Source organism: Mastigoproctus giganteus, chromosome 4 (genome assembly GCF_048544385.1).
Source record: "Mastigoproctus giganteus isolate SK-2022 chromosome 4, ASM4854438v1, whole genome shotgun sequence".
NCBI classification, from domain to species: domain Eukaryota; kingdom Metazoa; phylum Arthropoda; class Arachnida; order Uropygi; family Thelyphonidae; genus Mastigoproctus; species Mastigoproctus giganteus.
This window is the reverse complement of record NC_143578.1, coordinates 65262446-65278116: the sequence shown is the minus strand read 5'-3', so window position 1 is coordinate 65278116 and position 15671 is coordinate 65262446. Positions and strand designations below refer to the sequence as shown.

Here is a 15671-nt window from a genome sequence, read left to right as displayed (position 1 = left end):
TGGAAATTATCGACCTGTCAGTCTGACTTCAGTAGTAGGGAAAATCATGGAGGCAATGATCAAGGTGGAATTCAGGATCATTTGGATCGAATTGAAATTCTCAAGGATACTCAGCATGGTTTTGTAAAGGGAAAATCACGTTTAACAAATCTGGTTTGCTATTTCGAAAGGGTCACTCGTGAGCTGGATTTAGGGAATAATTTTGACATTGTTTATTTAGATTTCAGCAAAGCTTTTGACTCAGTCCCACATGAGCGGTTGCTTTATAAGCTAGAACAGGTTGGAATCACTGGGAAAATCCTTAGATGGATAGAAGGATGGCTTCAGGGCAGGAGGCAGAGGGTTGTGATAAATGGCTATTCCTCAGATTGGGTTGGTGTAAGAAGTGGGGTTCCCCAAGGATCAGTATTAGGACCACTGTTGTTTTTAATTTACATAAACAACATTGATGAAGGGATAGAGGGCGTGATGTCTAAATTTGCAGATGATGTTAAAATTGGTAGAGTAGTATCACTGTCAAGCTGAGCTTCTTCAGAGAGACCTAGATAGACTTCAGGAATGGTCAGAAAAATGGCAGCTGTGCTTTAATCCAACAAAGTGTAAGGTATTACACCTGGGAAACAGTAATCCCAAAATAACTTATTCACTTGGTGGAGTTCAACTAAACCCAGTACTGGAGGAAAGGGACTTGGGTGTTACGATATGGTCAGACATAAAATTCTCTGAGCATTGTAAACAGGTTGCAAGGAAGGCCCATGGTGTCCTATCGATGATCTATCGAACTTTTGCAAGTAGAGATAGGGACGTGATAATCCCATTATATAAGGCTTATGTTAGACCACACTTAGAATACTGTGTTCAAGTATGGAGACCGCACCTAAAGAAAGACATCGAGCTTCTTGAAAGGGTGCAAAGAAGGGTAACTCGCCTGGTGAGATCGGCAAAAGGGCGTCCTTATGAAGAAAGACTTTGAATATGTGGGTTGCAGAGTTTGGAAACTAGACACCTTAGAGGAGATTTGATTGAGGTGTTTAAGGCTCTGAGAGGCATCAGTAAAATGAATGAGGACGAAATTTTCAAGATTATAAATGATGCTAGAACTAGGGGACATAAATTCAAGTTATGGGGGGGGGGAATGTTTAGATTGGACTGCAGGAAGTTTTATTTTAGCCAGTGAGTTATAAATTGCTGGAATAAGTTGCCTTGGTGGGTGGTAGAGGCCGACAGTTTGGGGAAATTCAAAGGTCATCTGGATAGTACTTTCGGGTAAGGGAAGCGCATAGGATGATAGGTTTAATTTCCTTTATTATTTATTTTTTTTTGTTTTTATCATTGTTTTGTTTGGTTTTTTTTTTTTTTTTTTTTTTTTTGGCTGGTGCAGCATAAGCCATAGGCTTTTTTGCACCATGTGGCCATTACTAATACTAGTTGTAAAATAAGTTTCTACAGCAAATGTGCAATGGTTCACTGCCCAATTATCCGCAATTACCAAACTGCACGAATGTGCAACTCTAGTCACATAGCTCTCATTTCTCGACTACCGCAATGCTGACTCTGCAGTACGCTGAAAAACATGAAATCCTACTGCCCACCATGTATATACATAATATATACATGGTGGGTGCTCTGAAAAATACAGCACTTTACGATCCAGTACATTTTACAAAAAAAAAAAAAAAAAAAATCATCTGGAAATATTAAGAAAGCAATCGATCACTATATCAACGATAACATTTTTCTTTTAAGAATTTGTGCAAAAAAGGGAGACATTTCTCTCTTTATAAATTGCTTTCTTGTAAGAGAGAAATTTAATTGTATTTTGTATAATATTTGTATTTTACCCTTAAATCTTGCTGGCTGGCAAAAACAGTTTAAACATTGATTGTTTCAAACATGATTTTCTAGTGAATTGTCCTAATATTGAAAGATGAAACTTTTATTATTATTATTATCTGTTTATTTCATAGACGGAAACCGCCCCGAGATGGGAAAGTGCCAGCAGGGTACGAGATACTACGGGCAATGGGTTATATATACTGATCATGTAGTCTCATCCCAAAATATTATATACACATTTTATATTTAATATATATTTAAACATAAATAATTCTGCATATACATTATGCAGTTATACATTTACAAGTCAGTAATTCAACATATAAATTATATACAGTATTGACACAATTGCTAAAGAGGGCATGTTTCCAGTCAAAACTTACAATATGAACAGCCTCTTTCAAGAACAACTAGTCCCTCACCAAATAGCAGGTTGTCAGCAGTGGAAACATGGAGACAAAATAATTGCAAAGAAGTGTTCAATGTGAAATGTCATGGAGTATACAAGTTGGAGTTTTAATGTAGCTAAAGCTATCTATTTTGTATGATTGTTATCCACCAGCTATCTTATAACCAGGATGACTCATTTCAAAGGCAAGTTTATCTGCCGTGAGAATTAAGACCATTGCATTATCAATACAATTCAAATCCTGCTGGTCACAAAAGCAGAGAAAGGACAAGGTAGGTCTGCTCTCTCTTATTCGGTGAACTTCATAACTTAGAATGAACTGCTCTTGTAAATTACAGCTATGTGGCTAGTCATGCAGCACTTCCACGAGATGATAACTTCAGCATCACTTCAGATAGCTGAAAGCAAAGAGATTCAAAATGCCCAATGTGGATAAAGCTGGAAAAATGTATGCTTCGTTAAATTTAGTTTACATGTCTCTTAAATAAATAGCAACTTATTGATGCACAAAAACAATAGATTTAATTCTACACAACCAAATTTTTTTTTTAAGCTACAGCTAGGCATATAACTCATGTATGACTAAAGCAGGATAAAAAAAAAAAAAAAAAAACAGGCAGCTCAAGGTTACTTAGCTTCCCACTTCATATTAATGCAATGGAAAAGAAGGCCTGGTGAGTGATTGACCACCTGTCCCCCCCCCCGTTATAGTTATAATGACCACATTTTTTTCTTTATAAAAAAATGTATTATTGTCACTTTGCAAACACATCTTTGGAGTAGAGCACCTTTAAGATGTTATATTTAAAAGTGGCAATGCCCTTTTCCTATTTCTTATAAACTGTTTGAAAATCTACAATGAAGTTTATACTTTCAGAAGGAAAGAAATTTTTTTTTCTTTGTAATCTGATATAATTTTTATATAATTAGTTTCTTTTTAATTAGTTTATAATATAATTTTCTATATAATTAAGTTTCTTTTTATAGAAAATTGCATATACTTTCTCGAGTAAGTAAAATATCAAGACATTTTTGTCGTGCATATGTACGAGATGAACTCAAGTTTTGATAATGAATTTATCATTCATCACACATACATGTAATAAAAAAATCCTGTGTAGTACCATTTATTAGTAATTGCAGTGTAGGTATTTGTCGAGTGCTGTTTACATGTCAAGTCACATTGTAGGCTTCAGTGCAATGTGTTTGATGGGCACATCTGAGTACAAATGGCGTGTGTTACTGAGTGAAAATTTTCACTATTTGAGCAGAAGATCAATATCAGGTTTTGTCAGAACTAGGCAAAGAATCTATGAAGACATTGCAATTGCTTTAACAAGTGTCATGGCTGAGTGTACATTTGTGTAGCAAAAAATGAAAATTCTTTGTACCACAATAGTGGTTACAGTTTTCTGTGGAAGACAAGGTTACTTGCCAATAGGCCATCAGTATCCCATATATAAGACATGATTGTATACACAGTTTGACAAAAAAAGGGCACCCCTTTTATTTGTGAAACAATAAAATTATGTACTTTATTTATAAATTTCATAATAACAAAGTTATTCTATTTTAATTTTAGGTATTGATGATGGACATGACTTAGACAGGAGTATGCTGGTTGGCATATATGAAAGGATAAAATCAAATGAATTTAAACCAGGCTCCGATCATGTTACACAAGTTTTCAAAGTTCAACAAACCATTGTAGGAAAAAAACCTGTGAGTAATAATGTGACATTTTTACTTGTATGTTAAATTCACTTATAAAAAATTTTTCTATACATTGTTTTGTCGTAATTTTCATGCATTGTTCTAAATGTCGAGCCATCCCAAATTTTATTAAAATGGGACAAATGGAAATCCAGAAATTATTTGTTTTTTTTTCATATATAAGCTGTATGCTGTCCATATATATATGGTCAGCTGTATGCTTAATTGGATTATATATATATATAATCCAATTAATCCGAAAATAAATTGAGATAAAAATATATATTAAAAATAAATAAGAAAAAATAGTAGGAAAGCTAACTGCTGCCACTGATGTTAGCTTTCGTACTGTTTTTTTCTTATTTATTTTTAATAAATATTTTTATTAATTTCTATCTCTCTATTTAATTTTCAGATTAATTGGATTAAATATATATACACTGGGTGGTTATAAATTAAGTTTCCCTATTCAGGAGACTCTACTGTCAAAAATGGTTAGAGACAGCACTACGAAAATCAGTGGGTTTGGGGTATAGGGAAGCAATTTTGTAGAAGAAAAAAAATTAGTTCAAATTTCTGCCACCTTAAGCATGAGATGGAATACTTAACTTAGGATTAGATTTTAATATCAGAACTTAGAAAAATCTACAGATATTGTTCTATGTGCTTTCCTTCACTTGAGATGACATTCTGAAAATGGAGGACTGCGTGCAACACAGTTTCACATAGCATCTCATTGGGGATGTTGGCTACATGCTGTTTAATGCTTGCTTTCAAATCAACAAGCATCTGTATGCCACCACTGTAAACTCTCTCTCTCAGGTTTCCCCATGACCAGAAATCACAGGGATTGAGAACTGGTGATCAGGCTGGCCAGAACTGTAGAAAGTCTCTAGAAATGAAGTGATCGTTTCCAAATGTTGAACGGAGCAGTTCCTTCACTTGTCAACCAACATGGGGAGGGGCACCATCTTGCATGAACACCACGGTCTCCAAGCATTGCCTTTCTTGCAGAGTAGGAATAATGTGATCTCTTAGAAAAGCACAGTACCATGAGGTGTAGACTCTTCAAAGAAAAATGGTCTGATTATAGAATCTGCTGTGAATACACACCATACTGTAATGTATGGACTTTGTCCTTCATGCACAGCAGATAAGTGAGAAGTTACCCATATTCCGCAGTTTTGTGCATTTACAGCCCCATGAAGAGTGAAATGTGCCTCATCAGATCACAAGATCATTCGATCCCATGTATTGTCAAGTTCCATACGAACCAGAAATCGTAGAGCAAAGTCTATTCGTTGTTGTGCTGATCACAAGACTTTAGTTCTTGCACTACGTGAATTTTGTATGGGAACCAGCATAAAATTATTCAAAGCACTTTACGTACAGTAGACCAAGGAAGGTTCAAGTCTCTTGACACACCTCTGGCACTACTGACTGGTAGTGTTTCGTATCCTGACCTGGAGGCTATTGCAACCGCTACTTCATCCACTACCTCCGTTCCGATACATGGTCATCCCCTGCCTGGAATTACACCTAACTTCCAGGTCGCTTCAAACTTCTTTATTAGTTTTTGAAGCCCCACTGATGTCAAAGGACCTTTACATAAATCTTTAAGTTTCCGATACACACGTAGTGCTGCATTAGCATTACTGTTATTCTGGTAGAACAGTTTTACTAAAACAGCACGTTCCTTTTTTTGTAAGAGCCATAATGTTTATTGACGGTGGCATTGGCCTTTCTGCTTTTATCTAACAGGATGTATTTGCATAAGCAGTGTGTCTTGTAGTAAATGACAACTTTTACATATTTGCAGTGCCGGTTTTCCCCTGGTGGCAGAAATTTGAACTTTTATTTATTTATTTTTTTTTTCTTTCTACAAATCACTTCCCCATACCCTAAGTGACATACCCACCGATTTTCACAGCACTAACTCTAACCGTTTTGACACTAGGGGTCTCCTGAATAGAGAAACTTATTTTATAAGCACCCGGTGTGTGCGTGTTCTTGTTTATACTCCAGCATGACCACTAGGTCAGTAGAGTTTACAATAAATCAATCGATACAAATGGTAATCGTATTTAGCAATCACGGGGCTTGAACCCCGGTCCACTCAAAGAGCGTGTGCTACTGCACTCTACTACATCAGTCAACTGAAGCACTGGATATTGTTGCCATGCATTGGTTGGGAGAATGAATGAGCAATGTGGTGGATGCATGAAAATGAAATGTTCTCGGTTGTTGCATGAAAGTTACTTTTTAAGAGCTTTTTTGTTTTCAAGCTTACCAAGTATATAAATAATGAATTATGACTATTTGCTTAATCACAGAATAAACATTAAATACATATCCTTATATAGCTTAAAATTCTAATTACTATTAAAATCCATGAAGAAATAAGTAAAGCACAATAGAAAAGTGATGACAACGTACTATGATCTGAGGTACACGTTGCTGTTTAATTCATTAAACTACAGAATATCTGTTAAATATGTGTTGAATTTAAATTTTTATTAAAAAGTTGGGTGAATATTAGGTTGAGGTATATGCAACGAAGTGAAAATAATTACTTTCATATATTATTAGTTAATTAATTTTATAATAAAGTTAATAAATTACTTTGTTTTAAATAAAGTTAATTTTATTTTTGTTTCACTTCTATTTATTCACTAAAAAAATTAAAATTCAGTTTTAAAAAAAATTGAGCATGCCTGAAATATAACACACTACAAAAATTACCTAACTTGTTTGTAAATAGCATGGCAAAGTGATATGACTGGCACCTGCATTTTTGATGTCATTCTGTTCTTTTGCTTTGCCTAGAATTCTTAATCTTGTGTAGCATTGCAGGAAAGGGCGATTTTATTTTTCTTTTGTAGCTTTCTTATGTTTGGCAAGAAAGTGCAAATCATACTGTTTGTATGCCATTGATAAATATTTCTGGTTCCTGAATTTGCATTACAAATTATTTGATTTCAGACAATAATCGGTTTGTACTGTAAACTATTACAAAGGATAACTCAATCCTATAAATGTTGCCTCACTGCATCACTCAATTGCTTTCCAGGAAAACTAGAGTTCAGAATTTACACAGAACTCAACTGAAGGGCTGCCAGTTAAAACAACTTTTTTTTTTTCTTCACATTTTTACAAATGCTGGTCTTTACGTCATCAACAGTTACAGGAACTGTGTGAAAGTAATGGTTCCTGCGAATGTAACTACTGACAGTTTTAGTTGACAAAGTGCTAGAACTAAAGAAATATTGAACTTGAATATCCTAGGAAAAACACTGCCTGTAAACAACTATATGGGATGTGTTATGGTTACAAAGAATGCAAAAAGACAGTCAAGGGGCCATTAGCAGAAAATTATAAGAGACTGTTGGAATGCATATGTTATGTACTAGTGGGTGGCTTTGTGTGAATTAGCCTAACAGTCACAGGCAAATGCAATCGAGTTAGTCTTTATGAACCTCCATTACAGATTTTAGTATTGGTAATATGATGCAAGGAAGCAAGACTTATGCAGCACTAGTCAAAAATAAATAAATAAATAAATAAAAATACTACAACTTCACTTGCCCATTCCTTTCAGTAATATGTCCAAACCTTCCTCAAATTTATTCAAACTATCCACAAGACTGGGTGGAAGTTTATTCTAAAAACTGATTATTCTGACTTGAATGCAACTATTCTGCAGCCATCCTTTTCCAATTAAAATTTTTGTTCCCTTGTGCTGAAGTGGCCCTGTGTGCACTAAAAAACATGATTTTAAAGAATGCTTCAAAGCTTAAAAAGACTGATGGTGTGTGCATACGCATGCAGAAGGAAGGTACACTGAAGGTAATTAGGTTAGTAAGCCCAACTGTTCAATCAATAAACTTTTATAGTAAAATTCATGGAATTTTTTGAATGTACCTCATATTCTACCATGAACATGTTTTTAATTTTTTCTGTTTGTGTGGAGGAGGTCTAGCTATGAGACAATTGTTTGTTCCCTTGCTAGTAATATAATATTTTAATTAGCAGATCATGTGGTTCTGTTATTTTCAGTGTGAATGGACATTCCTACTGGTATTAAAATGCTGTTGTCATTTTAATACCAGTAGGCTTGTCTCTTCAGATATTCCATTCCAGTGAAAATAACAGAAAAATAACATTCAAAACCTCATATAGGACATTCTTTCTTTTTGGTGAACACTTAAACGATGTTTGCCGTTCTGTCTCCCCGACTGACTGTAATGGTTGCGAAACCAGATGTAACGTCAGCATACGTAGAATTGAAAAACAGGCCACTGGTCATACTTTTCAAATATCGCAGCTCATGTTGCTCCCAAGATGGTTTCAAGCTCTCTATAATGTACTGTAGTGTACATTCACATTTACTCTATTGGAATTTAATTTTTCTATCAATTTTCCATGTGATATCATTTCTGTTTCACAGACTTTTCCTACTTGGTCTGCTACCCTAGGGGATTCAGTTCTACTACATTGGTGCCTTGATTCCTACTGTTAATAGAATGTAATGTAGGCACTTTCTGACATTGATTTCTGCATAAGTTCAGTTCAGTTTTTCCCCAGTGTTGTGTGCCGTTCCTTCATGTTTCCTTCCTTTAATCAGGATTTCTTTACTTTTATTGGAAAGCTCATAGGAGGATCTATAGGGTGGCCACAAAGTCCCATTACCCCACATATATAATTAGCCAATATCAAACATACTATACATATTCACCAAAGATTAAATATTTTAATTTTCTTTTGCAGTCAACTAGTATTAGATATTTTATATTTTCAGATTTAATAATGGCTAACCAGAGTAATTACACTATTGAAGAATGTGTCAGTTGTTGGGATCATGACAGGAGAAGAACTAAAAAGACAGTGAAAAGCTGCAAGCAGATTTCTAGTGGCGATTTCAATGAGATCCTCCACCAAAACAAATACTTTTATGGTTGAAGAAGAAAGTGTTTAGCACAAAAAATGTAAAGGATAAACCAAGAAGTTGCAGACCTTCAACAAGAGAGGGACAATGCAGACAAGTTGAGGAGCCTGTTGTGAAATTGCCAATGAAATCAACATGTAAAAGAGCATCAGAACTTGGAATCCCCCCCCCAGTCAACAATGCAAAAACACACGAAAATTTACTTAAAATTGCATCCATATCATCCCATGTTTGTTCAAGAATTATCTGACAATGGCTTAATTCAGAGGAAGGAAGTATGTGTTCCAGATTACTTCAAACTTTCAACACAATTCTAAAGCATGGTAAAGTCATCTTTAGTGATGAATGTGCCATATATTAGAGTTATCAATCACAAAATGTGGTTATTATGGTCAAAGGAAACCCTCACTTTTACAAGGAATTAGAACGCAATTCCCCCTCGTGCCACGACATGGGCCAGCATGGACAGCAAATGGTTGTTCACTGTTCAAACCTTGATTGCCATTTTACAGCCCATCTGCTTAATTTATATAGATCCTCTTGAAGTAGCATTCCTTGATAACTCTCATTAACTACTGTACTCACCTTTGTATCACAGCAGAGTTAGACATCGAACTTGAAATACCTTCATTTGTGTCATTAGTAAACATTAAAAACAGTAAGGGGATCTGACCCGTGTGGAACTTGACTCACATTAGTCCATGAAGAGCAGTGGCCATTTATATCCACCCTTTGTCTTCTACCTCTTAACCTGCTCCCATAATTTCACATTTTTCCAATTTATATAATAATCATATATGTGGTACAATATCAAGGGCTTTACTGAAATCTAAGTAAATGATGTCAAAATTATTCTGTGCATCTAGTTTTTCATAACTACTTTGTTGTTACATAGTAGCTAATCAGATATGAGCTTCAGCTCCTGTATAGTCCTGAACATGTATAAGGTGCCACCATTCTTTCACATTAGCATTAGTAGAGGCATATGATGCAAGAAAGCATGCTTATGCAGCATCAACCAAAAAAAAAAAAAAAACTTCCACTTCACACCTCCCTTCGTTCGAAATACCTGTCCAGCTGAGCCTTAAATTTATTTAGGCTATCAACTTCCACAACAAGGGATGGAAGTCTGTTCCACCAACCAACCACCCGCTGGCTAAAAGCAACTTCCCGCACGTCTATCCTACATCTGTCTTTCCTCAATTTGAATTTATGCCCTCTCAGGTGATTATTCTGAGAAAGAGGAAGAATCCCATCAGCATTGAGCATGCTCAAACCATTCAAGGCTTTATACACCTCTATCAGATCACCTTGCCAGTGCCTAGTTTCCAGACACTGTAATTTGCAAAACTTAAGCCTTTCTTCGTAAGAGTAACCCTTTGTTCCATTCACTAATCTTGTTGCCCTTCTCTGTACTCATTCCAGCAGCTCTACATCCTTCTTGAAATGAGGCCTCCAGACCTGTATACAGTACTCAAGGTATGGCCTGACCATTGCCTTATACAAGGGAATAATTGCCTCCTTATCCCTGCTAGAAAAATTCCTGTATATCATTGACAAGACACCATGATCTACTCTTGCAGCCCATCTGCACTGCTCAGAGAACTTCATATCTGCCTGCACAATTACCCCCAGGTCCTTTTCATTCTCTACCACAGAGTTGATACGTTGCTCTGGGGTTGCTGTTTCCCATATGTAGTACTTTACATTTGTCAATGTTAAACTTCATTTGCCACCTTTCAGCCCATCTACTCAACCTTTCCAGATCCTGTTGCAGCAACATAGCATCAGTAGTGTCCTTAACAACCCTGCCAACCTTTGTATTGTCTGCATACCTGGACATTAAGCTTGATATACCATCATCAATATTATTTATAAATACAGAAAACAATAATGGACCCAACACTGAACCCTGAGGGATTCCACTAATAACATCTGGTTTCATGGATTGCCATCTCAGAAGGCAGGTACCAAACTGGTTCAAACTTGACAAAACAGTTGTGATAAAAATTAAAAAAAAAAAAGCTACTTGTCCTATAATTAGATGAGATAGCAACACTGCTGTCAGAGTGGTGGCACCTTATTATAAATAAATGCAAATAATACTTCTTAATCTGTAAGTGCTGCTTTAAGTGCTGCTAAACACTCAATAAGTGTTTCACATGAGAGATAAACAGATGTTTATCAGACTTTTTTTTTTGCCTCCTAGCACAAGCTTAGGTTGTAAGCCTAGTATAACAAAAGAGTATTGTGCTGCTATTAGTGATGAATTTACATCACTAATGAATTTACAATATGTATGTGTTGAAATGGAATATTACATTACTTTATTGCATAGATGAAATTTCATTTATTTATGCATTGAACAATATATCAGTATTAGTTATTTATTAGTTTTCACGGTATTATAAACTTTTCCAGTTATTCTACATTACATGAAATGACAGTATTTGTTTTAAACTAAACAAATGACCTATACTTTTTTACAAGACAAAACAAAATATTTTTCTGAATAGTAGCTATAAGCCCATAGAGACAGAGTAGTTAAACTACCCGCTTTCTCAAGATTCCTTCAAAGAGGGAAGAGTTCAAACATCATCCCATCACTAACCTTGTATGTTTCGGCAGTTTTTATTTTGGTGCTTGCTCTCCAAATCTTACCTGAAAATTTTTGCAAGTATGCTGCAATAGATAATATAGATCAGGGTTTCTCAACCTATGGGTCACGTTAAATTTTTAATAGGTCGCAAAATGATAGCTGCTACCTTGTGCCGAAGCAAGAAGCTCAGAGCACATGATACAAATTGTATCATACCAGAGCATCATTCTTTGAATATCAAAGACAAATTAATTTTCTAACCTAAAAGATTAAAACTAAAGTGAAATGGTCTCAGCATGAAACAAACGGCATGATTGCAACCAGTTCAAAGGTAAGAATTATTTTTTATGTACGTGTTTATTTACTTTACTGTCCTGTTATGTAGTTAGTGTGATACACTGCCCGCGGTCCATTGCAATATGCGTTCAATGATATTAGCGTATTTTGTATTTCGCTGAGATTCGGTAATATTAAATTTCTAGTTTTTTTGTTTTTCAAATTTTCATTTAGCTCTTAATTAATATTTTTATTTCATTGTATGTGATTAATTCATCACAATGAAAACTTTTAGTAAATTTTCAATAGGAAACAACTTAAAATTCTTTTTAAGTTTTGTCTTTTTTTTTTTTCTTTTCTTAGATTATATCCCTGTTTAATAATGAGTAAACAAGTCAAATTATCTCATTTTTTTGGAATAAAAGAAAAAGAAAATTCTCAAGAAACTAATTCAGATAATAAAAATGCAGAAATGTCTAGTACTTTAAGTGAACTAGTAGCAAAAAAAGCAAAACAAGACAAGAGTTTTATTTATAATTATCAAGAGAAATATATTAATCATGGTTTCACCTTCATAAAAGAAAATGGAATAGATTTACCACAATGTGTTATCTGTGGAAATGTATTGGCCAACTCTTCATTCAAAATTAATAAACTAAGACATTTGGAAACAAATCATAGCCAATATAAAGATAAACCTATGGATTTCTTTTTAAGAAAATGCAATGAATTAAAAACAACTAGATCCAATTTGACAAAATTTGTTTCTACGGACAAAAAATTCTTGAAATATTCTTATTTGGCAGCCTTTCATATTGCTAAATGCAAGAAAGTGTATACTGTAAGACACAAAGTCTTACAAATTAAATTAAATGTCTATATAATTAATGATAGAATGCTAGATGGAGTGATATTGTAAACCTTACAAGAAAACACTTAAAGTCACAAATATTGTTTAAGATAGTGGGTCTCACGCTAATGGAATTTAATTAAGTGGAGTCTATAGTTAATGTAAAAGCAAATATACCGTGGAAATAAACATTAGAAAGAGTTTTGAATCAGTGCCCACACCTGAATCAGCAAGCGAAGATAGCAAGACGGAACATTGGGGGGTCAACTGATAGAATGGCAAGGGACGGATTGCTCCAGAGATGACAATAGGGGTAGCAGCGGGGGGCATTCTTGTTTACTGCAAACAGAGCAGGTGTGACGAGACGAATCAAGTAAATGGACGCAGGTGTTTTCTGGATGATACTGAGCTCCGAAATTTCGATCACCTTCCAGAATATTCGAGAATTCTCTAGAAACGGAAGTCCTCTCTACACCGGAAGGGGCTCGACCATCGTGTCGTGGGTCATAGGCAAATGAGAATGGAGATGATGATGGTCAGATAGAAATGATTGGTTGAGGAAAGGAGGGGCGTTACGAAATTTTGGGAAATAAAAGGGGAAGAGCGCGTGAATAAGAGAGCGAAAAAGTTTTTTTCGGAGAGTGATGAAAGTTTTTTTTTTTTTTTCGGACGTATGATTAAAGTTTTTTTCGGAGGTAGGCTCGGGAAACAGTCCCCGGAAGTAATCCACCAGTAGAACCAGTTATGGTGAGTTGACTAAGTTCTGATAGTTTTAGTAAAGTATAGCTAAGTTACTGTAAAGGGAACTTTCTCGAGATGGAACATAGAAGTCCGAAAGAGTCCACCGAGAGATATTTTTAGGAGGACAGCGAGATAATGCTTATGGAAGAACACTGGACCGTCCTGTAGCCTACAGAAAGAAATAAAGTAATGGGAAGCGACTCCTGTTGAATGATCCGGCAAAGCGAATAGTGTCCCTGGCAGAAGTTAGCAGTCCGAAATCGGAGAAGAGCGTTTCCAAACCAATGGTGGACCCCGATGCAGAGCGGAAACTCACAGGCCAAACATTGTATTAGCGGTAGGATTCCAATCCCCAGAAGTAAGTGATTAAACAACGTATATACCCCTACGTAATTGCAAAGGACTGCAGGGAAGATTAGATAAATATTAAGTGAGATTTAGGGTTTGTTTGTGTTTTATTGGCGCATCAGCAACTGAGGCTATAATGCGCCGAGAGATTTAGGGAAACAGACAGTTAACTCAGTGCATGTTGTATAGATAAGCAAAGAAATATTGTAGAATTAGTTTAACGAAGGATTGATTATAGTTATGGTTTATTTGCTAATTAATTAATGGAAGGAAGTTAATAATGTTGGATGGGTTAACCTATAAAGCAGGTACAGTGGTATGTTACTTATATAATATTACTGAAGTAGAGAAATTAGTCGCTAAATGCTGAAGTTTACCTGAGAGGATGAAGAAATAAATAAACCAATGTATATTTCATTAACATGTAATTTTAATGTGTTAGGGTGAGAATAGAATAGAATAATGTGTAAAGTGGACATTAAATTCCAGAAGAAGAATTCTGTTAACCATGAAGAAGAATGTAGGATTGTGCTAGATAAGTAAATAAAAAATGTCAATTGTATTTAAGAAAGAGTTAGGTGAAACTGATCGTAGGAATGTGTTAGTTGCCGAATATTAAGAAGATGATGATAGGAGAGCCTAATGACCAGGAACGTAATCCATGCCATGTACCTATATATGAAGTGAATAATGTGTAATGAATTGCTTGATCTTTTATTTGTAATTATGTATAATAAACTAATTGTATCTAACTTAATGCAAATAGTGTTTGGTCATTTCTGAACACACAGCAAAAAAAAAAAAAAAAATCCAAAGGAGGAGTGAACTAATATAGGAACTTCCTCAGGACCGGAATTCTTCTGTGAGATAACTAGTCAGATGCAGAGTGGGGATTTTTAAGAATATAAATAATAATAAATACTATAGTAATAATATAAACAAAAAAATAATAATAAAATAATAAAAATATATAAAACGCCACCCCCACAATACCATTGGAGAAATGTTATTAAAGCCTTGCATGAAAGACATTTGTAATGAATTATTTGGCAAAGAATATGAAGTAAAAATAAATTGCATTCCCATGTCAAGCGACACTATAAGTCGACAGATAAGCGATTTGTCTGATGACCTTGAATTACAGTTGCTGGAAAAAATACAAAAATCCCAGTATTATGCAATTCAATTAGATGAATCGACAGACGTATCAAATGATGCAATAATATTAGTTTACACCAGATATATTGATTTTACATGTAAAGATATACAGGAAGAATTATTACGTTCTTTGAAATTAGAGTCTTCAGCAACGTCAGAAGAAATTTTTAAAAACATCAATTCATATTTCCAAACAAAAAACATTTCTTGGAATAGTTGTATAGGGATTTGTACTGATGGGGCTGCAGCAATGACAGGAAAGCATCGGAGTTTAGTGTCACGCATAAAGAAAATTGCTCATCCAGATTTAATAACAACTCACTGTTTACTTCATCACGAACAATTAGCTACGAAAGATATAAATGAAGATTTACATGACATTTTAAATCAGTGTGTACAAATAGTTAACCAAATTCGAAAGAGTGCAGTAAACAGCCGTATCTTTAATATAATGTGTGAAGAAATGGGTTCAGCCCATAAACAGGTATTGTTACATTCTCATATAAGATGGCTTTCAAGAGGAAAAAGTTCTGAAACAATTATTCGAACTTCGAGTAGAAGTTGAAATATTTTTAAATGACCAGAAGTCAACATTAAGTGAATACTTTAAAAGTAATTAGTGGCTTGCTAAAGTTGCCTATCTAACTGACATATTTTCGTTAATGAATGATTTAAATTTGTCAATGCAAGGAAATTGGACCAATCTTTTTATTTGTTATAATAAAATAGAAGCTTTTGTTAAAAAACTTGACCTCTGATTAAACAAAGTTAAAAAGGATTGTTTTGATATGTTTCC

At 34.7% G+C, this 15671-nt stretch overlaps 1 protein-coding gene across 6 annotated transcripts in view; it reads left to right on the top strand.

Annotated features, from left to right (window-relative positions):
- The window catches only part of LOC150086802 (IQ motif and SEC7 domain-containing protein 1-like), an 829530-nt gene that overhangs the window by 766764 nt on the left and 47095 nt on the right, over window positions 1-15671 (top strand). For all 6 annotated transcript variants that reach the window (XM_090372763.1, XM_090372760.1, XM_090372762.1 and 3 more), the window contains one exon: window positions 3828-3967. In XM_090372763.1, coding sequence (XP_090228889.1) covers window positions 3828-3967 — 140 coding nt within the window. The remainder of the gene's footprint in view (window positions 1-3827; window positions 3968-15671) is intronic.